Consider the following 25618-nt stretch of genomic DNA (forward strand, 5'->3'; position numbering starts at 1 on the left):
AAAACTCACCGAATTGACTAAACCAAAGGTTATCGTAGAATTGAGCTGTTGGCACTTTTTATATAGTTTTTTTTTTTTTTTTGACAGATGGCACTTTTTATATATTTAGTAGAAGGAGATTAGTAGATATGCTGAAGTGGCCTAGATTGACTAATAAGATCGTGTCCCGTGACCTTAGGTAAAAAATTGAATTAGAGCATTAAGCATGATAATCACCATGCAATTGGCGCAATACTTATTAATTGAATTTTTGATTATATGTCTCCCTTCATTCTAGTGCAATTCATTTAGGACAAGTTTGGTATATTATAACAGTGATTACATAGGCATAGAAATAAGTACTACAAAAAATACAATATGTTGTAATAGAATAATTATTACTATTCATTTGTTTGGTAGCAACAAAGGAATATAACCCTTACTCTAGTAAAATAAATAAATATTTAATTCAATTCCCTAAATACCCTTATTTATAAAATTACATTTAGAATCTAACTTAACATCTCACTTTGTATAAATTGAACAATTTTATAATTAATATATATTTCTTTTGTTCAAATTTCAAAATGAATAACTCCATAAATGTTATAAAAAAAAAAGAAAAAAGAAAAAAAAATGATAACACCTAAAATTTCAATCTGTGCTTCTGTGCAAGATTATTTGATGATAATTAAAGGTCAATTGTTGGAGCCGAGCCATAGACTAACTAGCGAAAAATATTTTTAATATAGAACTAATGGCCTGAAAACCCATAGATTGATTCTCAAAAAATAAAATAAATAATAATAAAGAAGAACAACAACAAAAACAACCATGGTAGTTTAATAAAGAAATATTGTTTTATGAAAAACGTAGTATATGATTTTCAGATTTTCGCAAGTTGTGGTTTTTTAGATTTTCGCCAGTTCTTATTATATTTGAAAACCATAGATTAATATGGCAGAAAGGTCTGAAAGGAGAGAGAGCACCGACAAGTAGGGGGGCTTTTTGGAATTTTCTATATAATTAGATTAAGTTGGGTCAAGGAATAGGGATTACATGGCTTTTGATAAGGAATTATTATTCTCCATTTTATAGAATAACTACTCATCTTGATCAGGAATAGTTTGAGAAGACTTTTGATAAGGAATGATTAATTTTGGTTTTTTTTTTATTATATTCAAAAAATAATTCAAATACCCCCTTCATTTTTTTAATATTCAAACACATTTTTAAAAATAAAATAATAATTCGATAGTTTGAAAGAGATGTGTTATTAGAATCATAAGAAGATGTCAATCAATTGAGTTGCAAGATTCTAGGCCTTCAAACAAACTTGGATAAAGGAAAGAGTCACAAATATAACTGAGCAAAATCCGTAAGAAGAAGAAGAAGTCTTAATCCCAAACTTTGGGTTCGGTCCTTAAGTCTTAACAAATTGGTTAGATCAACTAATAGACAACTGGCAAATTAAAACATCTTAGTAGCCCAAGGAAAAATAAAGCAAAAGTAGTTACGTGTATTCTCTTCTTTCCTTCTGTTCTTTTTCATCCCAAACTTTGAACAATAAAGACAAAAGCAAAATAATAAATAATGACATATACAATTTCCCATTACAAAACAATTCAACAGCAATAATGAAAGTACAATAATACAATGGATGGAGACCCATCATTTTGATGAAGCTTTAATGGCCTCCACCATTTATACACCACAAAAAAATTGAAAGAATATGACATAAATAAATAAATAAATAATATCAATCATTTCACACACACGAAAGAAAAAAGGGAATGATTTGCATCAACAATGAATAGCAGCGAAATTATTAGCCTTGTTGGGGACTTGGCTGGGATAGGAACCCACCGAAGAAGATGATGTAGACCTTTGGTGAACACCGGACGAGGGGTTGTATCCATTACCAGGTCTTTGCTGTACGAACTCAATGGCTGGTGGCTGAAATTCAGACCTGGTTCGCCTATGAGATGAGCCACTGAATGATTCTTCTGCATTTAACAAATGGTAGCTACGGTTGGAGAGTTCTGACTTGCTTCTATTATATTTGTTGTGAGGCTTCGGCTTCTTGATGGCATTGAGAAAAAATGGAATTAAACCTTCCATGATTTTTTCTTCTTCTTCTTCTTTTTCTCAAAGCTGGATGGAAAGGAAGCTTTCTCTTTCTTTCTTTTTTTCTTGGAATTTATAACTTTGATTTGTAAGGTGTATATATATAGGATTTTGAAAGTTATTGGATATGGATGAGGAAAGTCGGGAGAATATTAAAACAGATGGTCAAATGACATGTATATCCTTTGACAAAACAAAACCAACAAAACCATGTGTAGTAGTATTATTATTATATTGCGTAGCTGTGCTTACACCCAATCTTTGTACAGTTTGTTGACTAGTAATATTGTGAGTGGATGACATTTTCTTTGCATTGTAAAATTGGGTGTACGCAAACGATTCATGTCAGTAGTATTGTTCTTTAAAGGGAACATGAGAGAAGTAATACAATTTGTAAATGGGGTTTGGTTTGGTTTGGAACCGGAGAGTCAACAACTTTGACTTGATAATTAGCTACCTCATAGCTGCATCACGTATCATAGCGAATCGATAAAAAACTGAGTGCCGATCCTGCCTTTTGTGTCTTTGACTATTGAGATTTGAGGATTGAATTAGAATAGTCACTAATTGAAACTCTGAAAGCTGCGGCGGCTCCACGCGGCATTGTTTTAAAATAAATTAAAAAGTGGTGACCAAAATTTTCAACGAAGAAGAAGAAGAAGAGTAAGAGACAGAGAACCAAGTCATTGTCAATTTTGTCACGGGGTTTAAATCCTAAACAATGTTTTTCTTTTTCTTTTTTGCTTTTCAAATCATTCCAAATGGAAGGAAGTAACGTAGTAGTATAGCAACCCAATCCAATAATAATGACTCTCCAAAACGAGTTAAATGAGTACATCATTTACTATAAAACAAAATGAGTAAAGTTACATCATTCATGACGCAATAACAACTCTCCCCTGTCTACTAACTTCTTCCCCAGTCCCAACTCACGGTTCAACCAAGTCAGATTTTTATTATTATTTTTGGATACTTACAGTCATTGTTGAATCTTCTGTCGGATCTTGAGCTTGCATCTCGATCCATTTCTTCTTCTTCTTCTCTCTTTTTTTCTTTCTTTCTTTCTGCGTTTTTTCTGTTTCTGCATTTTTGCTCTTCTGAAGTCTGCTATTCTTTGCAGATGAGATGATGAAGATGAACTTCTAGTTTTTTTCAAAAAACTAAAAGTGAGAACTGGAGAAGAGGCGGCATTTGTTACTGATAGAAGACGCAGAGAAGTGATACTGTGATAAACTCATAAAAGTGAAGATGAAGATGGGATGAAATTCAAAAGTGGGTAGTGTAGAAACTAGAAATCGAGGTAATATATAATTGGTGAGGAAAAATGATAATAAGAAGGTTGGAAATAAATTTGTCTTGAGCAGTGTGCTTACCCCATCTTATTTCAATTTCGGCATTTTGTTGCATTAAAGAATTAATGTGTATTTTAATTGAAATAATACTAGTAATTTTTTTTTTTTTTTTTGAGAATCAATAATACTAGTAATTTAAGACTTATGAGTTGGATTAAATTAATTTTACAAGTCTTATATTATTATTTTTTTTATCAATACAAGTCTTATAAATATATGAAAATATAAATTTTAAGTTTTTTAAAGAGTAATAGGATATGAAATTTTATATATATATATATATATATATATTTGGGGGGGGGGGGGGGGGAAGCCTGAGACATTCGAAACGGTATACTAAAATGAGTTGATATCAAAATATTTCATTTTTCTAAACAAACCAAAATGGTCTAGAACGGTATTCATAACATCGATTGTTTTTATCACGGTCTCCTACTAGATAGTAAATACTTGGCTGTCAAAGTGTAAGGTGTCAACACTCATATTTGAGCACTATTGGTGTCACAACTTATGTCATAACTCGCTTATGCGGCGATGTGTGATTAATGGAGAGATGTCTTCACATGAGCGAGTTGTGGCACAAATTGTGGCACAAATTGTACCACAAATTATGGCACCGGAATTATCCCTTATCTTTTACTCAATACTTATCTCTTACTTTTACCAAATGTTTGGCTGTAAACCATTTACTTGGACCTTGTATTACTATTTAAGTAATTTTTGAACGGGCAAGTCTGCCAACCTTCCAGATTTTACCACTTTGTTTTTTAAATTTTAAACTTCATAAGTGGTTGGCCGTTTAATGGACTAGGGCTGTTGAGAAAATCTTAAGATTAATTTAAATATAGGCTTGCACAAAAATGTTAAGGATATATATATAATCATATACACACACATTCCATCTTTTCACTAAATTAAAACAATTTCCATTATGTTATTAACTCCCTTGATTAAGAAACTTGATATCTAATTTATGTTTGCTTATAATTTAATATTTTGTGTTTGTCTTAAGAAAGTTATGATATAAAAAATACATTTGAAAGATAAATTTCAATATTTATTTTAACTATTTTAGTCATTTTCTCTCATTTTACTAATTTAATATATTTATTTATCTTTTAAAAAAAATTAAATTAATTATAATGTCATCACGGTTCGACCTCAGTTCAATCTCGGTATGACCTTCGGTCTGACTTTCAAAATCTTGAACCCGTCTCTTTAACAATTTATTGAACGGTCTGGGTTTAAAAACCATACATGCCACATGTGGCCATGTGACTTTTGAAAGAACATGTACAATAAATGAGTTTTTTTATGTGAAAAATCAATGGACAATTTTTGCCACTGCTTTGGTTAAAATTTTGACATATACGATTGAATAGTGAGTCCATGTAAAAGTTATTATCTATCACTTACAGTTAACCACTTCAGCAAATTGTGACAAATGGTGTTGTTATAAAAAAAAATTGACATTTTATTGGCCCAAAAAAGGATAAGCCTATCTTTTTTTCCTTTTATTTTGTATTTGATGCCCCTTTGAAACCTTATAGAGTTTGTTCAATAGTAGCAGTACATTACACCTTTTCAAAATTAAGATTAAAATTGCACAAATCTTATTAAATTATTTTTTTTAAGCCAACGACTAAGGATTGCTGACAAAACTCTCATAATAAAATAAAATTCAAATTTAAATTTAAAATTAAAAAAAAAAACACACACACACACACATCTTTACCTTATTTAAAAGAGAAATAAGCCAAAAAATTCATTCTTACAACCAAATACTCATATTATTACCATCCAATTACGCCCCTTTTTGGCTGCAAGAAAGGAAGACGGAAGAATACTGACCTCTCTCTTTCTCCCTCTCCCCCTTTAAAATATCAAGGGGGAGATTTAATAGGGTAGTTAATATCAAAGAGCCATATTCCCTTGTTTAGTCTTTAAGGAGATTTAATCAATTTACTCTTGTGCACTAATGGTCATTAGAGTTTGGGACTTCATTTTAATAGGCCTAATTAGGGATGGAAAAAGCTCCCCGCCTCGCTTGACCTGCCTTGCCCTACTCCGCTTCACACAAATTTTCTTAGCCTCAAAGAGATGTCGAGGCAAGGACAAGGTTTGCTCATCCCGCCCTGTCTTCCCACACATCTCCTTGAATGCTCGTGTGTGTATTCATTATCATTTTCAAAAAACATCTAGTCTCTCATTCTCTTTTGGTGCTCTTACGATTACATTTTTTCTATTTCTTTCATCTTTATCTCATCAATTTTAATAGGATAAGTAAAGCATCTCCAACCCGCTCCAAACCCGACCTACCTCACTCTCACCCCACGCAAGTTTTTCCCTCCTCAAAAAAGAGACGGGACAAGGATGGGGCAGCCCATGATCCAACCACACCCCACCCCATCGCCATATTGCTTAATTGTGATATAATCAATTTAACCCGGAATTTTGGGCTTCATTGTTATAGGCTTAAAATTGCAATGATAGACACTAAGCCTCCTCTGTGTGAGTTCCGAGCATAGCTCCAAATATATGTTCAGGTTCTGAGCTTGGCTCCAAAAACAAGTTCAGGACTAACAAGGCCATCTCTTCAACGAATGACACTTGACCACCCTCAAAAAGGGATCCCAACATCATCTACATCATTACAGTCAAAAAGTCTCAAAACTGTCTTGTACTCACCAAAAAATCTCTCACACACTAGATCCCTTCTTCCTCTTTCAATTCCAAATATTGACAACAGCAGATCTATTCCATGGCTTCACACTCTATGGAGCTTCTCCCATGTAGGCAATAGAAGATATGGAGAAGGAGGAGGCAGATATATAACGTAAACCAAACTGAGAAAAAAAAAATCCATTTCCTTAAATATTTTCTCCATTGCTTTAACTTATTTCCATACATTAGGATACAAATGCTTACAAGACAATTTATTGAGAAAGCTACACAGAGATGCAAACATTTGTGCATGCACACACAAACAAGAGACATGGTATGAACAGCAAATTGCCAATGATCCGCTCTTCTATAGCCTCTGAATATGGCAAAATTCAGACCTTTTCTACAGTAATCGAGTTGCAAAATCAACCACATTTAGAAGCCATTTGGCTATCTAGTTTTACCTTGGGTCATATGCCACTCAATTTTTGCTGGATCAGATGCTGAGCTCCTTCAACCAGTCTTTGGACAACTTCACCTGCAGGTAATATTTCCTTGATAAGGCCCACACCTTCGCCAGCATACATCGCCATGCTTTCAATATCACCTCTGGTTGTCGAATTTGGAACAGTACCGGCAAAACGTTTAACTTCTTTTTCCTAATGAACAAGAAAGTGAGTTTAAGCACAGAACAACTAGAATAGAATGATCATGATAGTTTTGGGATAAATTCAATACAAAAACCAGTGTTTATAATGAATTTGTATAGAAATTAAGCATTTGCAAAGATCACATCTTGAAATCCTCAAAATGATTGTCATCATATCAAATAATATGAAAAAAAAAAAAAAAAAAAAAAAAAAAAAAAAACACTTTAAGATAGGAGAGGGAATAAGGCTAAACTACAAAATGCTATTGTTATCAAATATGAAAAAGTTGACTCTCACCACACCATGTATTGTTGAACGACCAATAACAGGCTGATTGAGTTCATTCTCAAGAGGAGGAAGGGATTTCCAATCATTGAAGAAAGGCGTTTGCAGAACACGTTCTGGTGCACCAGGCCACCTTGCACGGCCGAATACATCGGTGTACTCAGTTTTGTCAAGTTCAATTAACTTCCTCTTGTATGTAGGATGAGCAAAGCTTTCCAAAGTTGCAACAAACCTGGAATACAATTCCAATATAACAATCTATAATTATAACAACATTATGAAATAGTCCACGTTTACAGATAAGGTCAGGATTTGTAAAATAAAGTTGAGAATTATGGGCCCTGTCCAGATTCCATTATCTTAAAATTAACCATGATTTTATTTTTTGAAAAATAATATCAAGTTAACCATGAATGCTTGACCATAACTATCTCATCTATTTCTCCGAAGTTAAAAAAATAGAATGAATTTAATAAAAGTTATCCTGCTATGAAGCAAACTTCCAGGACAAGAGTCCAATATTTGAGATCATTGGGACATGAAAAGAATTCCTTTTTGTTTGTAAAGCACTTGAAGGCAGAATTCTATCATGCCTGCACAGCAAATAGCAGCATTCCCAGAATATTATTTGTAATAAAACCCAAATTAATGTGTATACATCTTAGTGACAGCTTTATATATATCTTTTTCAGATTTTTTTTTTTTTTTTTTAAAAAAAAACAAAACCACACACACACAAAAGAATTAACAATTATATTACAGCATATGGAACAAATTAACATCATTTTAATATCCTTTTCAAACATATATATGAGATAATCACATTTGCGTCTGTCAACCAAAAATCCCTCTTTTATGGCAGCATACTTGTCTAAGGTCCCATTTCACATGCCAGATTCAGATTAGAGTTAAGATTAAATAGTTCAAATCACATATTTGGTGCATTACAATCCAGGAATAACTTAGTCTGGACTTGCCTAATAATTATACATTCATGTGATTATCAAATGCCATGGATGGTGGTGGGATTAGGCCAGAAAACTCTTTGGCCTCTCTACGTAAGTTCTTCACCCCAGTTAAGATGCTTCCACCAGACAGACACCTGATCTAGTTGATGAAGGGTTATTTCAATTGGATGGGAAACTTGTGAAACCAAAGTGGGTCAATCTCCAGTTGAAAAGGCCAATTTTCAGGCAAGATAGGTGGCATCTTGAGGTGAGAGAGAGAAGCAAGTTCAGTGAAGCACATATATGGCTGACAAAGTTTTGGCAATCAGCAAACTGACCCAAGGAAGCTTGTGAGGCACAGTTAAACCAAATATGGTTGGGTTTCAATGTTTTCCAACAAATCTTGGAATTGGAAACTCTTGGTGGGCTGATGTAGGATGTCAGTTATGTGGTGTGAAGGTTAGGTAAGGTGGTGTTCCATGGGGAAAGGATGGAGTGTTGATAGGTGGATGGAGGGGAGAATGAAAATGGAGTAAAGAAAACGGAAAAAACCACACACAAAGATCTATCTTGGCTTTCCCTAAACACATCATAGGTGTAACCAGACCTAAATGTATGCTATGCATGCTAACATACCGCTGCATGGTTGACCAAATGAGTTCTTTTAAATGTATTTACAGTAAATTAAAATGTTCCAAACCTGGTGCCTAGGCAAACCCCTTGAGCACCAAGGGCCAGTGCAGCAACATAACCACGTGCATCCACAATACCACCAGAAGCGATCACAGGTATGTCTTTATCACCAACAAGATCAACTACCCTTGGCAAAAATGATATCAAACCTTCCTGAGAATAATTGAACAAGACAAGGGTGTCAAAACATAATTAATTATTCAATTTAACGAGTATAAATTGAACAGCATAGAACCAAGAAGTAAAATCAACATAAACTGAATTTCATCAATGCAAAATATATTTAATGCTACTCACAAGGAACTTCTATAAAATTCAGTTTGACACCATTGTAAAGACAACAGTTCAAATCACACTTCAATTCTAATAATTATTGTTTTTTTTATGACGTGGAACCTCACCAAGGCATGGCCCTTTGGACCCACCCCTAGGGAGTAAACCAGAGATACTGGAAAGTTATACTTTGTGTTACTCCCTTATTAAAATGTCCATTTTTAATACGTTTATTAAAGTTAGTTTTGGCCTTCCACTACCTTTTTTCATTCCCTCAACTTGAACCAACTCACTTTTTCTAATTGATGCATTAATCACTTTCCTCTAAACATGACCAACCATCTCAAGCAACTCCCCCTCATCTTTTTATCAATAGAGACCTCCCTTATCTTTATATGAATTATCTCATTTGAATCTTATTTTTCCTTATATTTCCACTCATCCATCTTAACATTTTCTTTTTAGTTACACTCATTTTATGAATATGTTACCTCTAACATTCAGTACCATCTAGCATAACTAGTCTCAACCAGTCCCTAGCCCATAAAAATGAGGCTTGTGGTAAGTTGATGGCCAATGTAAAATTTAATCAGTCTACTATGAACAATTTAGAAGGTTTCAAATGCTTGAAATGCTTTGAAAAATGAATTTGCTATGTTATACAACTGAAACTTTGTCCTCAATTCTTCAATTCCTACAAGCAAGCTTATATTTTAAAGGCACATGATGTTCAAGAGGAAAGGCATGCTGAACAAATGATGAATGTCTAACATCAATGCTAAGGAAAATAATTATAAGAATAAGCCAAATTTGGTAAATATTCTGATAAACATTGGCAAGACCAAAAGAGAATTTCAAAGAATGAAGACTCATAAATTGTTTATCTTATTTTCCTTTATCTTCTCCATTTTTTTTTTTTTTTACTTTTTCTCAACCTGTGGGCCTTGTTCTCTTTACTTTAACTTGTGCATAATTTGAAAGGTCAGGTTCTCCACCCACAATATATTTTCCTTTCTTTCTCCCATTCTGAGTTTCTTATTTGCAAAAGTTATTGCATAATAATTTACTGGTCCAAACAACTAGTTATCAGATATATATAATTGCATAAAATTACAATAATACTTCTAAAAACAACAATCACTGATACCTTCCCAAGTACATGCCCTCCTGCTTCAAGCCCTTGGACAATAATTGCATCCACACCAGCCTCAATTGCTTCTTTTGCTTGTTCTACACTCCCAATCTTCAACAGAAAATCCATGTAATTCATGAGAATCACCAAGGAAAACAATTGGAATTGCAGTCTAATAAGTGCATTTGTGAGAAGGAATTAACACCCAACATGAATCCTTTATGTTATTCAAATAGAACCCAATAAATGAATCCTTTGAGCCATTTAAAATTTAAGAGTATTATCATTAATGCAAAACTTTTTGAACACCTTCAATGGCCAATAGTTGATTTTGTACAGTGCATGCAAACCAAATTAGATACAAGATTCTACACCAAAGCCACCAGTAAACTTTGGTAAAATGATGGAAAGGACTTTGATGTTTATTTTTTCACATGGTTTGCTTCAATGGTCACATATCAGCCCACTTTGAATAGGTATGGATATATTCTTTGTGTTCTTTTTATAAGTGACATTTGGCCTTAAGGGAGAGAAATGGGAGATTTGAATTTGTGATCTTTGCTTCATAAGACATTCTCTTCACTTGATTGTACTACCCATTGGGGTTGAACGTGTTCACTTTGAACCTTTCTTTCTTTCTTTGTTTTGCTTTTTTCTGACACAATTGAACTGTAATGCATTTTATACATTCAATTAGGCAAAATTAATGGTGCCTCATATGATTACAATGTGTCAGACTAAATGAAAATGCTACAGTACCACTGGGCCACTAATATCATGCACATCCAAGTCAATGAGCCAAATAACGCAATATTACCCATATAACATGTCTTCTTTTTTTTCTTTTTCTTTTTTTAATTTCTAAATCAAAATATGTAGTCAACACTTACTTGGGGAACAACCTTGACCCCAGCACGATGAGCTTCAAGTACAAGCTCCTTGGAACATTCACCCCAGGAAATTTGCAAGACTGCTACCTTCTCATCCAGTATAGCCTTTATATTTTCCTCATGGGGAAATGCCAGAACAACACCAACCCCAAATGGTTTGTCAGTTAAGGTTCGAGTTTTCCTTATTAACTCCCGCAAGTATTCTGGTGACTCCTGGAACAGGTAAACTTGAAAGATAAACAATGTATGCTAAAAATTTCAATTAAAGTTAGAACTGTAGCGCATTCATAAATCAAACTAGTAATAAAATGGAAAAGTTTTACCTATCTTTTCCTGGAAAAGGAATAGAACAAAAAGGTTTTAGTGGACTCTTAATCCAATAAATGCACACTAAAATGTAAGCAATGTTTCCATTTTTTTATTACAAGGGGGGTTTTGAACCTAGGTTATCCCCTATGGGAGAACTGGATGACACCCTTGAACCATATGGCTCATGGCTCCATGGGGTTTCTATTGCATATTTGACATAAGTTAAATTACATATGTCATCCTTGTGATTTGCCTATTAAACACAGATGCACCTTGTGGTTTATTTACGCTAATGTGCTAAGGTAAAAGGGGTATCTATTTCATACCGTTAATAGAAAAGATCAAATGATCTTGCTAGCGTCTAGTAAGTAAAAGTTCCAAACTGATTCGTCTCCTCCTTGCCTTTTCTTAAATGCCAATTAGATCTATTTTGGGCATACCCAAATGCAAACTTCTTCAACCTCTTTTTCCCAACAACATATTCAAATTCCCACCTTTCAATTCGTTGGCTGTTAAAGAACTTATTTGTTTCTATTCCGAGTCAACTCAACAAGCTTACCCAAGTTACTATCCCCACTCCACTTCTTCATTGAAAATTACTCAATACCCTTTTTTCTATCTCTACTTCTAGCTGTTCTATTCCAAATTCTATTTGTATTTGAGACTTCCTACTCACCAGTGAGTTGCCCATAGAAGGGTTTAGTCTTCCACTTTGCCCCAAGGAGCATATCAACAAGGCAAGCTAGCTAGATTAGTGCTCCAAGCCCATAATGAAAAATGAAACATTCCAACTGAACAGAGAAGTCCTAAAAAGGTGCTTCAGAGTTTAATTTAAGTTACATTTGTTTGCATCAATATTCATATAAAGGGCCAAGCGCGTTTGTATATCAAATCCTAATTTATTTAAGCGCAAGTAATTAATCCTAACTATAGTAGAAGCACAATATCCCTATGGCTAGTCTAGGGTTGCCCTATCTAATTCATATAAATGGCTTCATTATCATAAATAGAGAACTTAATTAGAGTGATGTAGCTGTTTAGGGTTTTCCACCTTAGATGCAGTTTTCTAAGGCCAAAACACACCGATTACTTATTTATTTCTCTTTCTTCTTCTCTTTGATTCTTTGTGATATTTTCTTATCCTCACATGATAGTATAGCCCTATCTCATCTTTACAGACATGGTATAGCAGAGCCCAGTTTACTCTCTCACCACCATTGTTAGCCACTCTATAGGACTCATCTTGATCTATACCATAGTGTGAATAGTGTACATGTTCCCTCTCATGCTAAATTGCTTTCACTCCTACAAAGCTTAGTCTTAATTTATCCCCTGCTGTAAACAACGTTTGGACAAAATCCCAAACACATTTTCATGCTTCCTTCTCAAGTAAGGTAGCCAAAGGCAAAAGGTGACCTCAAGGCACAAGGCCTTCTATCACCTGAGGCATGAGGCGACAAAGAGGCACTAGCCTGAATAAAGCGAGGCAACAAATCTTAATATATTTGTTATACATATAGTACTTAAATTATTTGTACCTAGTGTATTGAAACATTATAATGAAGTGTTATTAAATGCGTTGCATGAAGAAATTAGGTCCATCATGTTATTTCAAAATAGGGTTAACATGGTTTAGCCTCTATTAGTTATTCTAACAATAGGTTTTAAAACAAGGTTCTACTATAAATTAATTAATCAAACAATAAGTTTTACAACAAAATTTTGTAAATTAATTTAGGGAAAAGTTAATAGATGCCCTAAGGACATTGGTTTAAAAAGTATTTTTAGAAACTTTTTATGGGAAAAGAAAAAAGTAATTTGATTTTTTTAAAAGCTTTTTATATTTCCCATAAAAGATATATTAAAACTCTCCTAAAATGATCCATTAACAAATTCCCTAAAAACACCGGTTAACCAAACCCATTAATTTATCTTACAATGGGTTTTATAACATGCATTTTTAAATTAATCATCTAAAAATAGGTTTTACAAACTTCTATAAAAAATTTAAAAATTAAAAACAAAAAAAAAACTGAGTCTCTCACCTTAGCAACTTTTTTATGGCTTAAGGTGGTTGCCTTGCTCACCTAGGCTCTAAAGTCAAGTGCCTCATGCCTCGCCTTATAGCCTCAAAGGAACCTTAGGAGCACCTCACCTTGCCCAAGAGCCTAAAAGGTGCCTTAGGGGTGCCTCACCTCGCCCAAGAGCTTAGGCGAGTTCCCAGCACAACTTTGACTACAATGTTCTCAAGTGTCATATTACTTTGGCTTCCTTTTCTTGCAGTCCACCGATCTCATTGGCCCAACCTACCAACTGTCTATTGACCTTACAAACCTAGTCATCTACCAGTCTCATGCTTCACATGCATCACTGGCCTTTAACATCATCTGATAAGTATCTAGTGACTTTTCAAGCAAATGAGGATTTTTAACCAATCCATGCAGTCTTAGTGATTTCAACTATATCATTTGGACATAACATTGAGAAAAGTTTAATAAGAACGGCTTGCAAGGTGTTATCTTCTACAAGAACTTGGCACGCATGAAAAATACAAATTTTCCAACACATTTATATAGATTTGAAATTAAAAAAATTAAAAAAAAAAAAAAAAAAATTCTGATTCACCACTTTGAAATATTAATACAGAACAACTGAATTCAACCTAAAAAATAATCACAATTAAAATAACATTATTGAAAAACTACACAAATAAGCACAATCAAATAAGAGGTCAACAGCAAAAGTGAATTAACAAAAACTATCAACTAAACGAGGCCTTAAGATTAATTTCATTGTCCATTATCATCACAAAAGATTTTAGGCTTTTCTGGTCACAGTATATAAATGATCTATAAACATATTACCTAGGCTCTAATTCAGAATTTTGAGAAATCATACCTATAATATCCAAGGATTATCTGAGTTCAACTAGTCTGATAGGATTTTCAAATTGGATCGTTATAAAACCGTACTACACAAGACTGATTAAGATTTCGTATATGATCAAAGATGTAGTTATGTATTGGCCAATACTCACATGAGTCAAAAGGGAAAAGGAAAAGGAAAAAAGAGAAATACCCAATCAGGGGCTCGAAGGAAGCCAAGTCCACCAGCATTAGCAACAGCAGCAACAAGCTCTGGTGAAGAAATATCAGGTCCCAATGGTCCCTGCACTATACCATACTCAAAACCCAAAATTCCTCTCCAACCCATTTCTTCTCTTCCTATATTTTCTCTCTTTCAAGTACTCTCCAATGGTGGATTTGGCTAAAACCCAATACTGTATATATATTAAAAAAAAAAAAAAAAAAAAGTGTTATTGTGGGGGCCGCGGATTGTGCCGTGTGGGGATGTTGTGGAAGTTTCCACAATGTAAGCAAAAGTGTTATTGTACACTCTCTCTCTCTCTCTCTCTCTCTCTGCACGATCCTTAAAATGAGTTGGTTGATGTTCCTGGACTCCTGGTAAACGTAAGCCAAGACGTCCTTGGTTTAGAGTTTTTACATTCACAATGAGTGGGGGTGGGACCGTGGGGTTGCACATGGGGAGAAACTCCACGCCGCATCACAACATCCATTAATGGTTCTATCAATTATGTACTTTAGACTTTATAGTTTAGACATTTATTATAAGTTTTATAGTTTATCCTACCTTTAGCTAAAAATATTTTCCTCTTTGTCTCTATTTATTTGTCATTACTTTCTTTCTAAAAAAAAAAAAAAAAAAAAAAAAAAACTACTAGCAAAATGGTAATTTCATGCCTCAAGGGTAAGATTGTATTTGACTGTTGATTTCCTATTGTTGCTTTCATATAAAATAAGTCTTCAAGTAGTATAGATCAGAATAATAGGTCATGGGCTTCAATCGGACCACTAAAATAAAATATATCATAAAAATTAAGTTTTAATGGTTAAAATGCATCTACGTGGTCGAATCTGGTCATGTATGATTACAAACAATTAATTTTGATTGCATGAGAATTCAATTTAAAACCAATGACATGACATGATCTCATTGGTCAAGACTACAAATAATGGTAGGATTCTTTGCACTTAATTAATTTGGCAACTATAAAGCATTAATGATGACCTAAACTTTGGTGAAATAACTCTTTTAAATTATTGATTTAATGATAATTGAGGCCTATTAACTCTAAAGTACATCTAATTGGGGCCTATTAGTATTAATGCTAAAAAGGAGTTAATTTGGGGTCTATTAATAATAATTGGGCTGAAACTTATTTCCAAGAAATGACATTTGCTCCATGTGAAATGACATTCAAGGCTTCAATTTGAGCACAAGAACAAAGTAGTTCCATTAAGAAACGAGTAAGATATTATTTTTTGAAATGGACTTTACTAGCTATTATGAGAAGTTTTAGGAAAAAACCAAGATTTTTAACCCATTTGCTTGCTCTTCACTCTCACCAACCACGAAATTAATGCACCAACCCCCCACATATGTTGACTTTAAATTAAATGCCTCCTCCCTCTAGAATTCTCTTCCCCTATTATAAAAAATGGTGGAATGCTCATTCCAAAATCCCACTCCCCTACATCTCTAAAGGAGTAGGAGTACTTGTCATACCTTGGTCTTCCTAAAATTTGAGGTATTAAATGAGTACCTCTTCTATACTTCCCCTCTAGACCCCTAGAGTAATTCCCCTTGAATCTAAGAAGAAGTAAAGAAATAGCATTGTTAATCTGGTCTTCCTAAATCTTTGGAGTCCAATGTTATTTAAATGTTCCATTTTTAGGATTTGATGAGTTATCCCCCCTTTGTTCTCATTTTGCTTATTGCTAGATTTGATTGTAGGTTAATTTCTTTATATTTTAGTGTTAGGAAAAACATGTTTTGTTGTACTATTATGCTAGCTATTAGAATCTAAACATGTTGGTTGTTTGAATATGCTTTAAATCTTCTTCATATGTTTGTATGATGTTCTTCACATGTTCATGCATACAACCCCACTAGTTCTTAGGATGCTATGAATTCCAATTTAAAACATGTCTGTTATTTAATTCATATCACTTGGCACACACAAGCACCATGATTTAAATTTCAATCTAAATAAAATTTTCACATGATAGACTTAGGGCTTTTTACCATCCACTCACAATCACATGTAACTATTTTAATTCCAATGAAGATCACATGACATGTTTATTTTCAACCTTAATATGCAATTGATTTTGAAGACTTGTTATTTATATGAATGATGTGCATGACCATTGGCAGCTGTGAGAGACCGCACCCCCGGCCCTTTTTAGGTGTTGGGCCAAACTCACGTGAATGGGTGGAGTCATGCTATTATCTCTCAGAATGGAGGTTCGATTGATTATATTTTCCCCTTTAAATTAAGGGTTTTAAAATGGAGTCACCATTTACTTAATTATTGGAATAAATAAGAAAACCAAAATTGAAAAATTCCTCATTTTATTGATTTGCAAATGAATGTACATTGATCATAGGAAATTACATGACTTTGGTCCTAGATACAATTTAAGATAAAAATACATGACTTTGTTTCCTAGTTACAATCTAGAAATTAAAAATTACATGGATAAGTATTGATTTATTTACCTTTGATCTAAGCTCGAAGGCTATGTTACAAGATGAGAAGGTGTTAAACACCCGTATTGCCTTGTGAAACTGATCTTCTAGACTATGGTAGCCGACATTTATATCATATCATCCAAATCACTCAATTGCATGTTGAATTTAATGTGTGTGCATGTGATGAACCATAATTTCTTTTACCAATCATTGCATTTGGATTGAAAAATAAATCTATTGAATGTGTGTGGATGGTGATATCCTAAATTCAAGGATTTGAGAGAATTATGAAATAAACATGTTTTTCATATTTTTTTTATGTGGATTTAAGATCAAAACTAGTGTTATGCATGAACATGTGAAGAATACATATGAACATTTAAGAACATTCAAACATATTCAAGGAATTTAAATAAACACTAGCATGCTTTAATCTTAAATTCATCATAATAATATATAAAATAAAAAACAAAAAAAGTTAGGGGAAGAGATTATACCTGCATGCAAGATCCACATGGTGGAGGAGGAGACTCTTGATGAAGGTCCTAAAAGTGGAGTAGAAAATAAGAACTAGGAGAGGGAGAGTGAGTCTCACTCAATACCTTAAATCTCAAGAAGACCAAAATATGACAAAACTATTCTACTTCACTAGAACTCAAGAGAGGAGAAGAAATGGGGTTTTTTGTGTGCTTTGGAATGGAGAATGGGGGGTTTATATAGTAGTAGTCAAGGGCGGCGCCACGTTAAAAAAAAAAAAAGTAACAAAGCAAGCCCATCCAGGGAAAAAATGCCCAACATCAATCCTAAACAGAACCAACCCCAAACAAATTTTTAAATCAAAACAATTATTAATTAAATACCTAACCGGGCCAACCCAAACGAATTCTCAAAAAAAAAAAAAAAAAAAAAAAAAAAAAAAAAACCAAAACCTAATACGCGTCTGCTGATTTATCAAATGGTAAAGCAAAAACTAAAATCAAAAACCTAACCTAAAGAAAAAAACATCATCAACGACAACGACCAACGGACCAAGCACATCGGCACGACAGCGCCTCCTCCTCAAACTCGAGCAACAGAGCACATCGAGCATCGGAGATCAAAGATCAATCCGATCGGATCAAAGATTGCTTCGCTTGCAACACTTGGCCTCGAGTCCTTGCCTCGACGTGCTGCCGCAACGCTGCCCCTCAGGCCTCTCTTAAGGTATTTCAGTTCTTTACACTTTACTTCTTTCTTACATCTTTGGGTTTGCTGTGGTCTGAGAGTGAGAGCGAAGCTCTCTCTCTCTCTTTCTCTTTGAACTGAAATGAGACCCTCTCTCTCTTTATCCGATTCTCTCTCTTTCTCTTTGAACTGTAATTGGCTTTACAGCTTTACTTTATAACTTTATTTGCCCCTGTTTTGACTTTATTCGTGGGTCTTGGTGAGTTTGTCTTTTAGTGTATTGTGAATTTATCTGATTGGCTCTTGTGACTCTTGTCGATTGAGTGGGGAGTGGATGGGGCCATAGGGCTGTAAGATAGGATATTTGAATTGGGGAAGTAAAGGCATGCAGAGGCAGTTAGCCTAACTGACCAATAAATTATAAAAGACAAAATTAAATTATGTTAGGCACTAAGCAATGGGTTGAGCAGTGGATAATGCACATGGGGTGTGTGATACTGCACAGTGGGGTGTGTGCTAGACTGCTAGTAGTTAGTAAAGAAAAATAATGAAGCAATTAAACAATAATAATTAATAATTTAATTAACCAATACATTATAAAAGACAAACAAATTAAATTATGTTAGGCTAAACAACAATTAATAATTTTATAATTAATGAAACAACAATACAACAAATTATAGTTTATAAAAAGACAAACAAATTAATAAAACAACTAAACAACAATAATTAATAATTTTATTAATATTTCAAATGAACTTATAGTTTATTGTTTATTCTTTTACTAGAATTATGGACTATTTGATAAAAAAAACCACGTACCCAAGATTCATCTCCCGTGCTAGATTCATCTTCATCTTCTAAGCGAATTCATGTTGACTTTAACTTAGAAAATCTTCCTTCAGATCTTGGGCTGCGAGAAAAGATATCATCTTATCATCTTAATAATCATGATGAAATAAGAAGATATTATTTACAAAAAGCCCTTGTCAACCTATTCTCCAAAACCATGATTACCCTCTAACAGATTTTTCTGAAAAGCCCCGTCGATTTAGATCTGAATGGTATATAAATAGAAAGTGGTTGGAATATAGTATAGACAATGATGCAGTATTTTGTTTATGTTGTTACCTATTTGGGCAAGATGTTGGTAAATAAAAAGAAGGTGAGGCTTTTGTAACGAAGGGATTCAAACTTTGGAATCAGAAAGAGAACTTAAATTCCCATGTTGGAGTGGTTAATAGTGCTCATAACCAAGCTGTCAAGAAGAGTGAAAATCTAATAAAGGAAAAACAACACATTCAAAGTGTTTTAATTAAGCAATCAAATCAAGATAAAATTGAATATCGGGTTCAATTAAATGCAATAGTTGATCGCATAAGATTCCTTTTATGTCGGGGATTAGCTTTTCGTGGTCACAATGAATCTCAAGGTTCAAGTGATAAAGAGAAATTTTCTTGAACTTCTACAATTTTTGGAGGATCACAATGAATCTATCAATGAAGTGTTGCAAAAAGGTTCGAAAAATTGCAAACTTACCCACCATGAAATTCAAAAAGACATTGTGAATGCAATTACACGTGAAACATCCAAAGCCATTATCAAGGATCTTGACAATGGATTCTTTTCAATATTAGTTGATGAATCACATGATATCTTAGTAAAAGAGCAAATGGCCCTCGTTCTTCACTATGTGAACAAAAAAAGAATTATTGTAGAGTGGTTCCTTGGTATTGTACATGTAGCAACTACCATAGTTTTGTCACTCAAATATGCTATTGAATGTTTACTTTGTGAACATAATTTGAGTTTATCGAAACTACGTGGGTAAGGTTATGACAGGGCTAGTGATATGCAAGGTGATATTAATGGTCTCAAAACTTTAATTTTGAAAGAGAATAAATCAATATTTTATATCCATTGTTTTGCTCATCAACTTCAATTGACTCTTGTTGCCATTGCTAAAAACCACATTAACATTGCTGAATTTTTTTATGTGATTAGTAATTTAGTATCTGTTGTTGGAGGCTCTTGTAAGAGACAAGATGTTATTCGAGATGCATAATTTGAAAAAATTAAAGAAGAATTAGGGAATGGTGTACGTAAAAGTGGGTAAGGTTTGAATCAAGAGACAAATTTTAAACGTTCTGGTAATACACGTTGGAAATCATATTATGGGACTATTCTCAACTTGATTTTGATGTTCTCTGTTGTTGTTGATGTACTTGAAATTATTGAAGAAGATGGCATCTTCGACCAAAAAATTGAAGTTCGATCTATTATGAGGACAATTCTATCTTTTGAATTTGTCCTTACTCTACACTTGATGAAAAACATTTTAGGAATCACAAATGAGTTGTCAATAGCATTGCAAAAAAAAAAAAAATCAAGATATAGTAAATGCTATAGATCTTGTTAAAGTGTCTAAGCAACAATTGCAAGTGATGAGAGATGATGCATGGATATCTTTATTGACTAAAGTGTCTTCATTTTGTACCACACATGATATTCCTACCTTGAACATGGATGAAATATTTGTAGTTAGTGGGAGGCCGCAATGCAACACCCAACAAAATACAAATTTACATCATTATCGTGTTGAGCTATTCTACACAGTCATAGATTTGCAACTTCAAGAGCTTAACAACCATTTTTTAGAGGTAAATACCGATTTGCTACTTTGTATGACTTGCTTGAATCCAAGTAATTCATTTGTGGCTTTTGATAAGGAAAAGTTGATACGTCTAGCATAGTTCTATCCATCTGATTTTCAAGGAGTTTGTGAACTTGCTAAAAATTTAGTGAAGATAGGGAAGCATGAGACTTATCCATTAGTCTATTTACTTGTGAAGTTAGTTTTGACCCTTCATGTCGCTACTGCAACAGTAGAAATAAGTTTTTTAGCAATGAAATATATAAAGAATGAATTGCGCAATCGAATGGGAGATCAATGGATGAATGATTGTTTGATTGTGTATATTGAAAGAGATGTAATTTGTAACAATGATAATAAGACTATCATGCAACAATTTCAAAATATGAAAACTCGTAGAAGGCAATTGTAAATTTATGTATTTGCGTGTTTTTTTTTTATTGTTGTTGTTGTTGTATATATGAATTTCTCTTTTTATTAGATTGTGTAATTTATGCTTCTTAAGGAATACTTTGAGAAAATTTCCTAAAGCCGCCACTGGTAGTAATGGAAAAAATATTAATGGAAGGTCATTTAATGAGAGTTGACAAATGATAAAAAAGAATCATGAACCTAGACCCTATTTCAGACTTTGGGGCAAACTGGTGCATTAAATGTAGAGATTGGTGGGAGTAATGAGCAAGCAAAATTCGATTTTCCCGTAATTATTGTAAGTTCTAACAACCCGCAGAGCCAAATTCAAAAAATCATATCTTACTTAATCTTGAACGGAATTGTCTTGTTCTTATGCTCAAATTGAAGCCCCCGGATGTCTAGTTTCTGGAAACATTAACCTCACTCACAGATTCAAAATATTCTGAGAGATATCAACGAAATAGTGAGCAAAGGTCATTTGTTAGAAAATAATTTCAGTACAATTAACATTAATAGGTCCCAAATTAATTTCCAATTAACATTAATAGGCTCCAATCACTCTCATTTTAGACTTAATTAGTTCCAAGTTTACCCTAATTAAAAAGATAATTTTACAAATTACTCATTGAATAATTAATGTTTGACTATCTAATTAATTAAGTGTGTGCAACTTTACCATAAAATGTAGTCCTAGTCAATCAAATTATGACATGTCATTAATCTCAAATTGATTATAATTATAACAATTGAAATCAATTGTTCATAATCACATATAGTCAGACTCAATTTGTGATAATGCTCTTGGCCATTAAAACTTGATTTGATGATAACTTTCAATCTGATGGTCCAATTAGGGTTTATGACCAGTCGATTTGATCGTTACAATATCAAGATCATTTTGATGTAATGAAATTAAGGATCTAATGGCCACAATTAAAATGCCTATTTTTCAATGTGAAATTCTCCTTTTACCCTCCATGTGAGGTTAAATATGGGTTGCAAAATAGGGTGTCAACAGCTACCATAGCCTAGAGTTAGGGGTATTCATCAAACCACATAAACCATGCAAACCGCAAAAACCGCACCAAAATCGCCTGCAAAATGACATAATCGCATTGCACTGCAAATAATAGTGTACCACACCGCACTGCATGGTGTAGTACAGTTTGTAGTTTTATAATAAAAAAACCACAAAAACTGCACCGCACCACACGCACCCTCTCTATATATTAATATATTTATTTATTTTTAATATTAAAAATATTATTAATAGTTTAATAACCCTAATTTTCAACCAAAAAAAAAAAAGTTTGATAACCCTAGCAAGTGTTAACTAGAAAAGTCAACCCAAAATAAAGAAAAACTAGCTCAATAATTTAAAATTCAGCCTAAAAAAAGGGGGAAAATTAGTTTTGGGCTGGGCAGGAAAAGCCCAAAATTTGAAAAATATACCGACTTCAAACCGCATCTTATAGATAGCACCGTACATGTGCCCGCAAAAATGAGATACGATATGGTTATAGTTTTGGCTAAACTCTAAATCACACCACACCGCACCGCATAGCACATGTGACCGCAAAAATAAGGTGCAGTGTAGTTATGGTTTTAGTTAAACCGCATCGCAAAGTGCGATGCTAAAAATGGTCTAAAACCGTACCGCACCGCATCACAAACCTCTACCTAGAGTACTAGTATCACTGGGCAAGGTGTGTGTCTAACCCCTTCTTACCTTATAACTTAGTCTCCAAACTTAAATTAAGGGTTCTTAGATTGTATCTAGCACCAAGACCTTGTAATGTTATTTTCTATTTAATGTAAAGTTCAATTATTAAATGAAATAAATATTTTTTTTTCTTTTTTTGTTTAAATAAAATAAATGGTAACTTCATATAAAACCCTTGATCTTGATGAATATATAATCAGTTTGAGAGGCACCAACGTGACTCCACTTGAGGGCACAGTCTCTCACAATGCACACACACTTATGCCATGGCGAAGACTCTTACGAATCATGGAAGAGGATTGGAACAATTGTCTAGGATGTAGCAATTGGAGGACAGGTGTCATTACACGAAAAAAATGTGGTGGTTAGTTACTGCAAATAATTACCCCCTCCCTAGCATAATAGGGTAGTTATAGGCTAGAAAAAACCATCATCCTTTTCCTCTGAATAAAGGCCTCATTCAACAAGAGAAAGGACTGCACACAACCCAGAGAACATATTAGAGCATAAATTAGAGCACTTTCAGAGATTATTAGTTTAGATTCTTAGGGAGCAATTTGTAATTAGGTAGTCATTTAGACCTGTAAGAAGATCACCATCATATGTTTGTAAGTTAATGTTTCCTTGTACATGTAATCTTATTTCAATCAAATATCCAATAGTTTGATGCAATTATAGTTGTTTGGTGTGATTTGATCTAATTAATCATCCATATTGAAGCAATTTAGTGTTAATAAGTTTGAATCCTTTGATTTCCTGAGATTTAACTTCAATCGAGATGATATGTGGTAGTTTAGCCTTAATTGATATGATTTACTTTTGAGTTCTTTAATTATGAGATGATGCACTTCAATCTGCTAGTCACTGTAACGTAATTTAGTACTTTAACTTAGTCATTTTAGGGAAAATTATTGAATACTCTAGAACTACCATAAATGTGTAGCCCCCCCTTTCACATGGATTGTATGTTCCACCATAAATTTAATTAGTGAGAGCAACCACACCAGCTCACGAATAGTCTTCTAAAATACAAAAAGTCCTCAATTTTACACATTTTAACCCAAAAACCCCCCACATCAGTTTTTGTAAAAATGTCTAAATATGCACCATGGTCTTGCAAATGAACAGTAATCGTGTATATATACACCGTGTAAATGATTTTTTTTTTCTTTTTTTTTTCTCTCCTCTCTTCACCTTAATCTCCTTTCCTTTCTCTCTCCTCTCACAGTTACTGTTCACAATGTTAAAAAAATGAATATTTTATTTGAATAAATGTGTATAATAAACAAACTGATGTGGATGTTTTGTAAAAATAAGTGTGTAAAATAGAAAAAGTAGGTTTTATGCTGTGTTTGGTTCGTGTAAAAGCATTTCCGGAAAATATTCCATTTTTCGGAAATGCTATTTTCCGGAAAGGAAAATGTTTTCATGTGTTTGGTTGCATTTCAAAAAATTTTCTGAAAAATATTTTCTGGTGTTTGGAAAAGAAGAAGGAAAAGACAAACCCAGAAAAACAGAAGCCACAACCCAGAAAAAAAATCATCAACGATTGACGCTCGACGCTCGACTAGGTTCGACGGCGCGGTGCTTCGCGAGCTCCAGTCCGACGACCGCGTCGTCGATCGTGATCAACAGCATGATCGCGAGATTGCGATCGATGGCGCGATCTCGCGAAGGCGAGATCGCGATCGACGACGCGATCTCGCGAAGGCAAGATCGCAATCGACGGCACGATCTTGCGAAGTGTCAATTGCGATCTCGCGAAGCAATCATCGGACTAGAGCTCGGGGTTCGCTGGCGATCGTCGAACTGGATTGGAGCTCGGTCTTCTTCCTCTCGCGCGCTTGCTCTCTCTCTCTCTCTCTCTCTCTCTCTCTCTCTCCGGAAATACTTTGAAGTAAAAATGAAAGTGTAAAATGATTTCCGTAGTCAAAGCCATTTTTTTTCAGTCAACGGAAATCAATTTCCCAAAAATTCTATTTTCCGGACCAACCAAACACCCCCATTTCCGGAAAATCATTTCCGGAAGTGATTTTCACCAAAAACAAACACACCCTTAGATGTGCAAAATGAAATTTTTTTTGCACATATTGATGTGGATGCTCGGAGACCCATAGTTATGTAAGATGGGGGAGTACGCATTTATGGTACTCTGAGAGTATTCAATAATTACCTTGATTTTAGAAGCTTAGTCATTTAGCATTTTTTGAGAAATTATACAGTCCTTTGGTGGACCACGCCACTTGTCCACCATTTCACTAAAAGACTCACATCTGTTTAAAATTGTTTAGTCAGTAATCAATTAAACAAGTGTGAATTTTTTAGTGGAATGGTAGACTACGTCACTTGTCCACTATGTGGATCTTATAATTTCTCGCATTTCTCATTATTGTGTTGTTAACTTGTGCATAATTCAAAAGTCCTATTAAGTTAGGCATTTTTGAACCCTACGAAGTTAGATAGTTTTGAACCCTACGAAGTTAGATAGTATTTTAAGCTAGTGTTATTATCTTGAGAACAATCTCAAGGTAACTACAGCAAAGTGAGAACCACCTTGAGAAACGAGGCAAGGTAATTAAGAGACCAAGATTAATTTAAAAATTGGTTTTGACAGGGGTGGCTCCAGGATTTTTGTCCAAGGGGGTCAATAAGAAACATAAATTATATAAAATTTAAAACAAAAGAGACTTGAATATATCAATATCACAAAAAAAAAAAAAAATGAAACTCTACAATTGTCTTCTATGAGGTTTCATATTTTGAAATCATTGCATGATAGATTCATTATCAATCACGAGCTATATCTT

The 25618-nt window shown here is 33.8% G+C and overlaps 1 protein-coding gene across 1 annotated transcript; it reads right to left on the reverse strand.

Moving 5' to 3' along the window:
• Positions 1–6305: 6305 nt before the first annotated feature.
• On the reverse strand, positions 6306–14839 carry LOC115969258 (NADH:quinone reductase). The gene is made up of 6 exons (XM_031088864.1): positions 14380–14839; positions 10993–11205; positions 10118–10213; positions 8705–8850; positions 7070–7289; positions 6306–6781 (listed from the first exon to the last, which is right to left on the reverse strand). The coding sequence occupies exons 1-6, from the start codon at positions 14512–14514 to the stop codon at positions 6593–6595; spliced, it is 999 nt and encodes a 332-aa protein (XP_030944724.1). The 5' UTR covers positions 14515–14839; the 3' UTR covers positions 6306–6592.
• Between the last annotated feature and the right edge of the window lie 10779 nt (positions 14840–25618).

Source organism: Quercus lobata, chromosome 11 (assembly GCF_001633185.2).
Source record: "Quercus lobata isolate SW786 chromosome 11, ValleyOak3.0 Primary Assembly, whole genome shotgun sequence".
In the NCBI taxonomy this organism is placed as follows: domain Eukaryota; kingdom Viridiplantae; phylum Streptophyta; class Magnoliopsida; order Fagales; family Fagaceae; genus Quercus; species Quercus lobata.

Excerpts from the sequence above, each read along its gene's own strand:
- LOC115969258 (XM_031088864.1), bottom strand. The coding sequence starts at position 14,514 with ATGGGTTGGAGAGGAATTTTGGGTTTTGAGTATGGTATAGTGCAGGGA. Across the intron at positions 10,214-10,992 it reads GGGTCAAGGTTGTTCCCCAA|ATTGGGAGTGTAGAACAAGC; the intron begins GTAAGTGTTGAC and ends TTTCTGTTGAAG. Across the intron at positions 8,851-10,117 it reads GAGGGCATGTACTTGGGAAG|GAAGGTTTGATATCATTTTT; the intron begins GTATCAGTGATT and ends AATTATTCTCAG.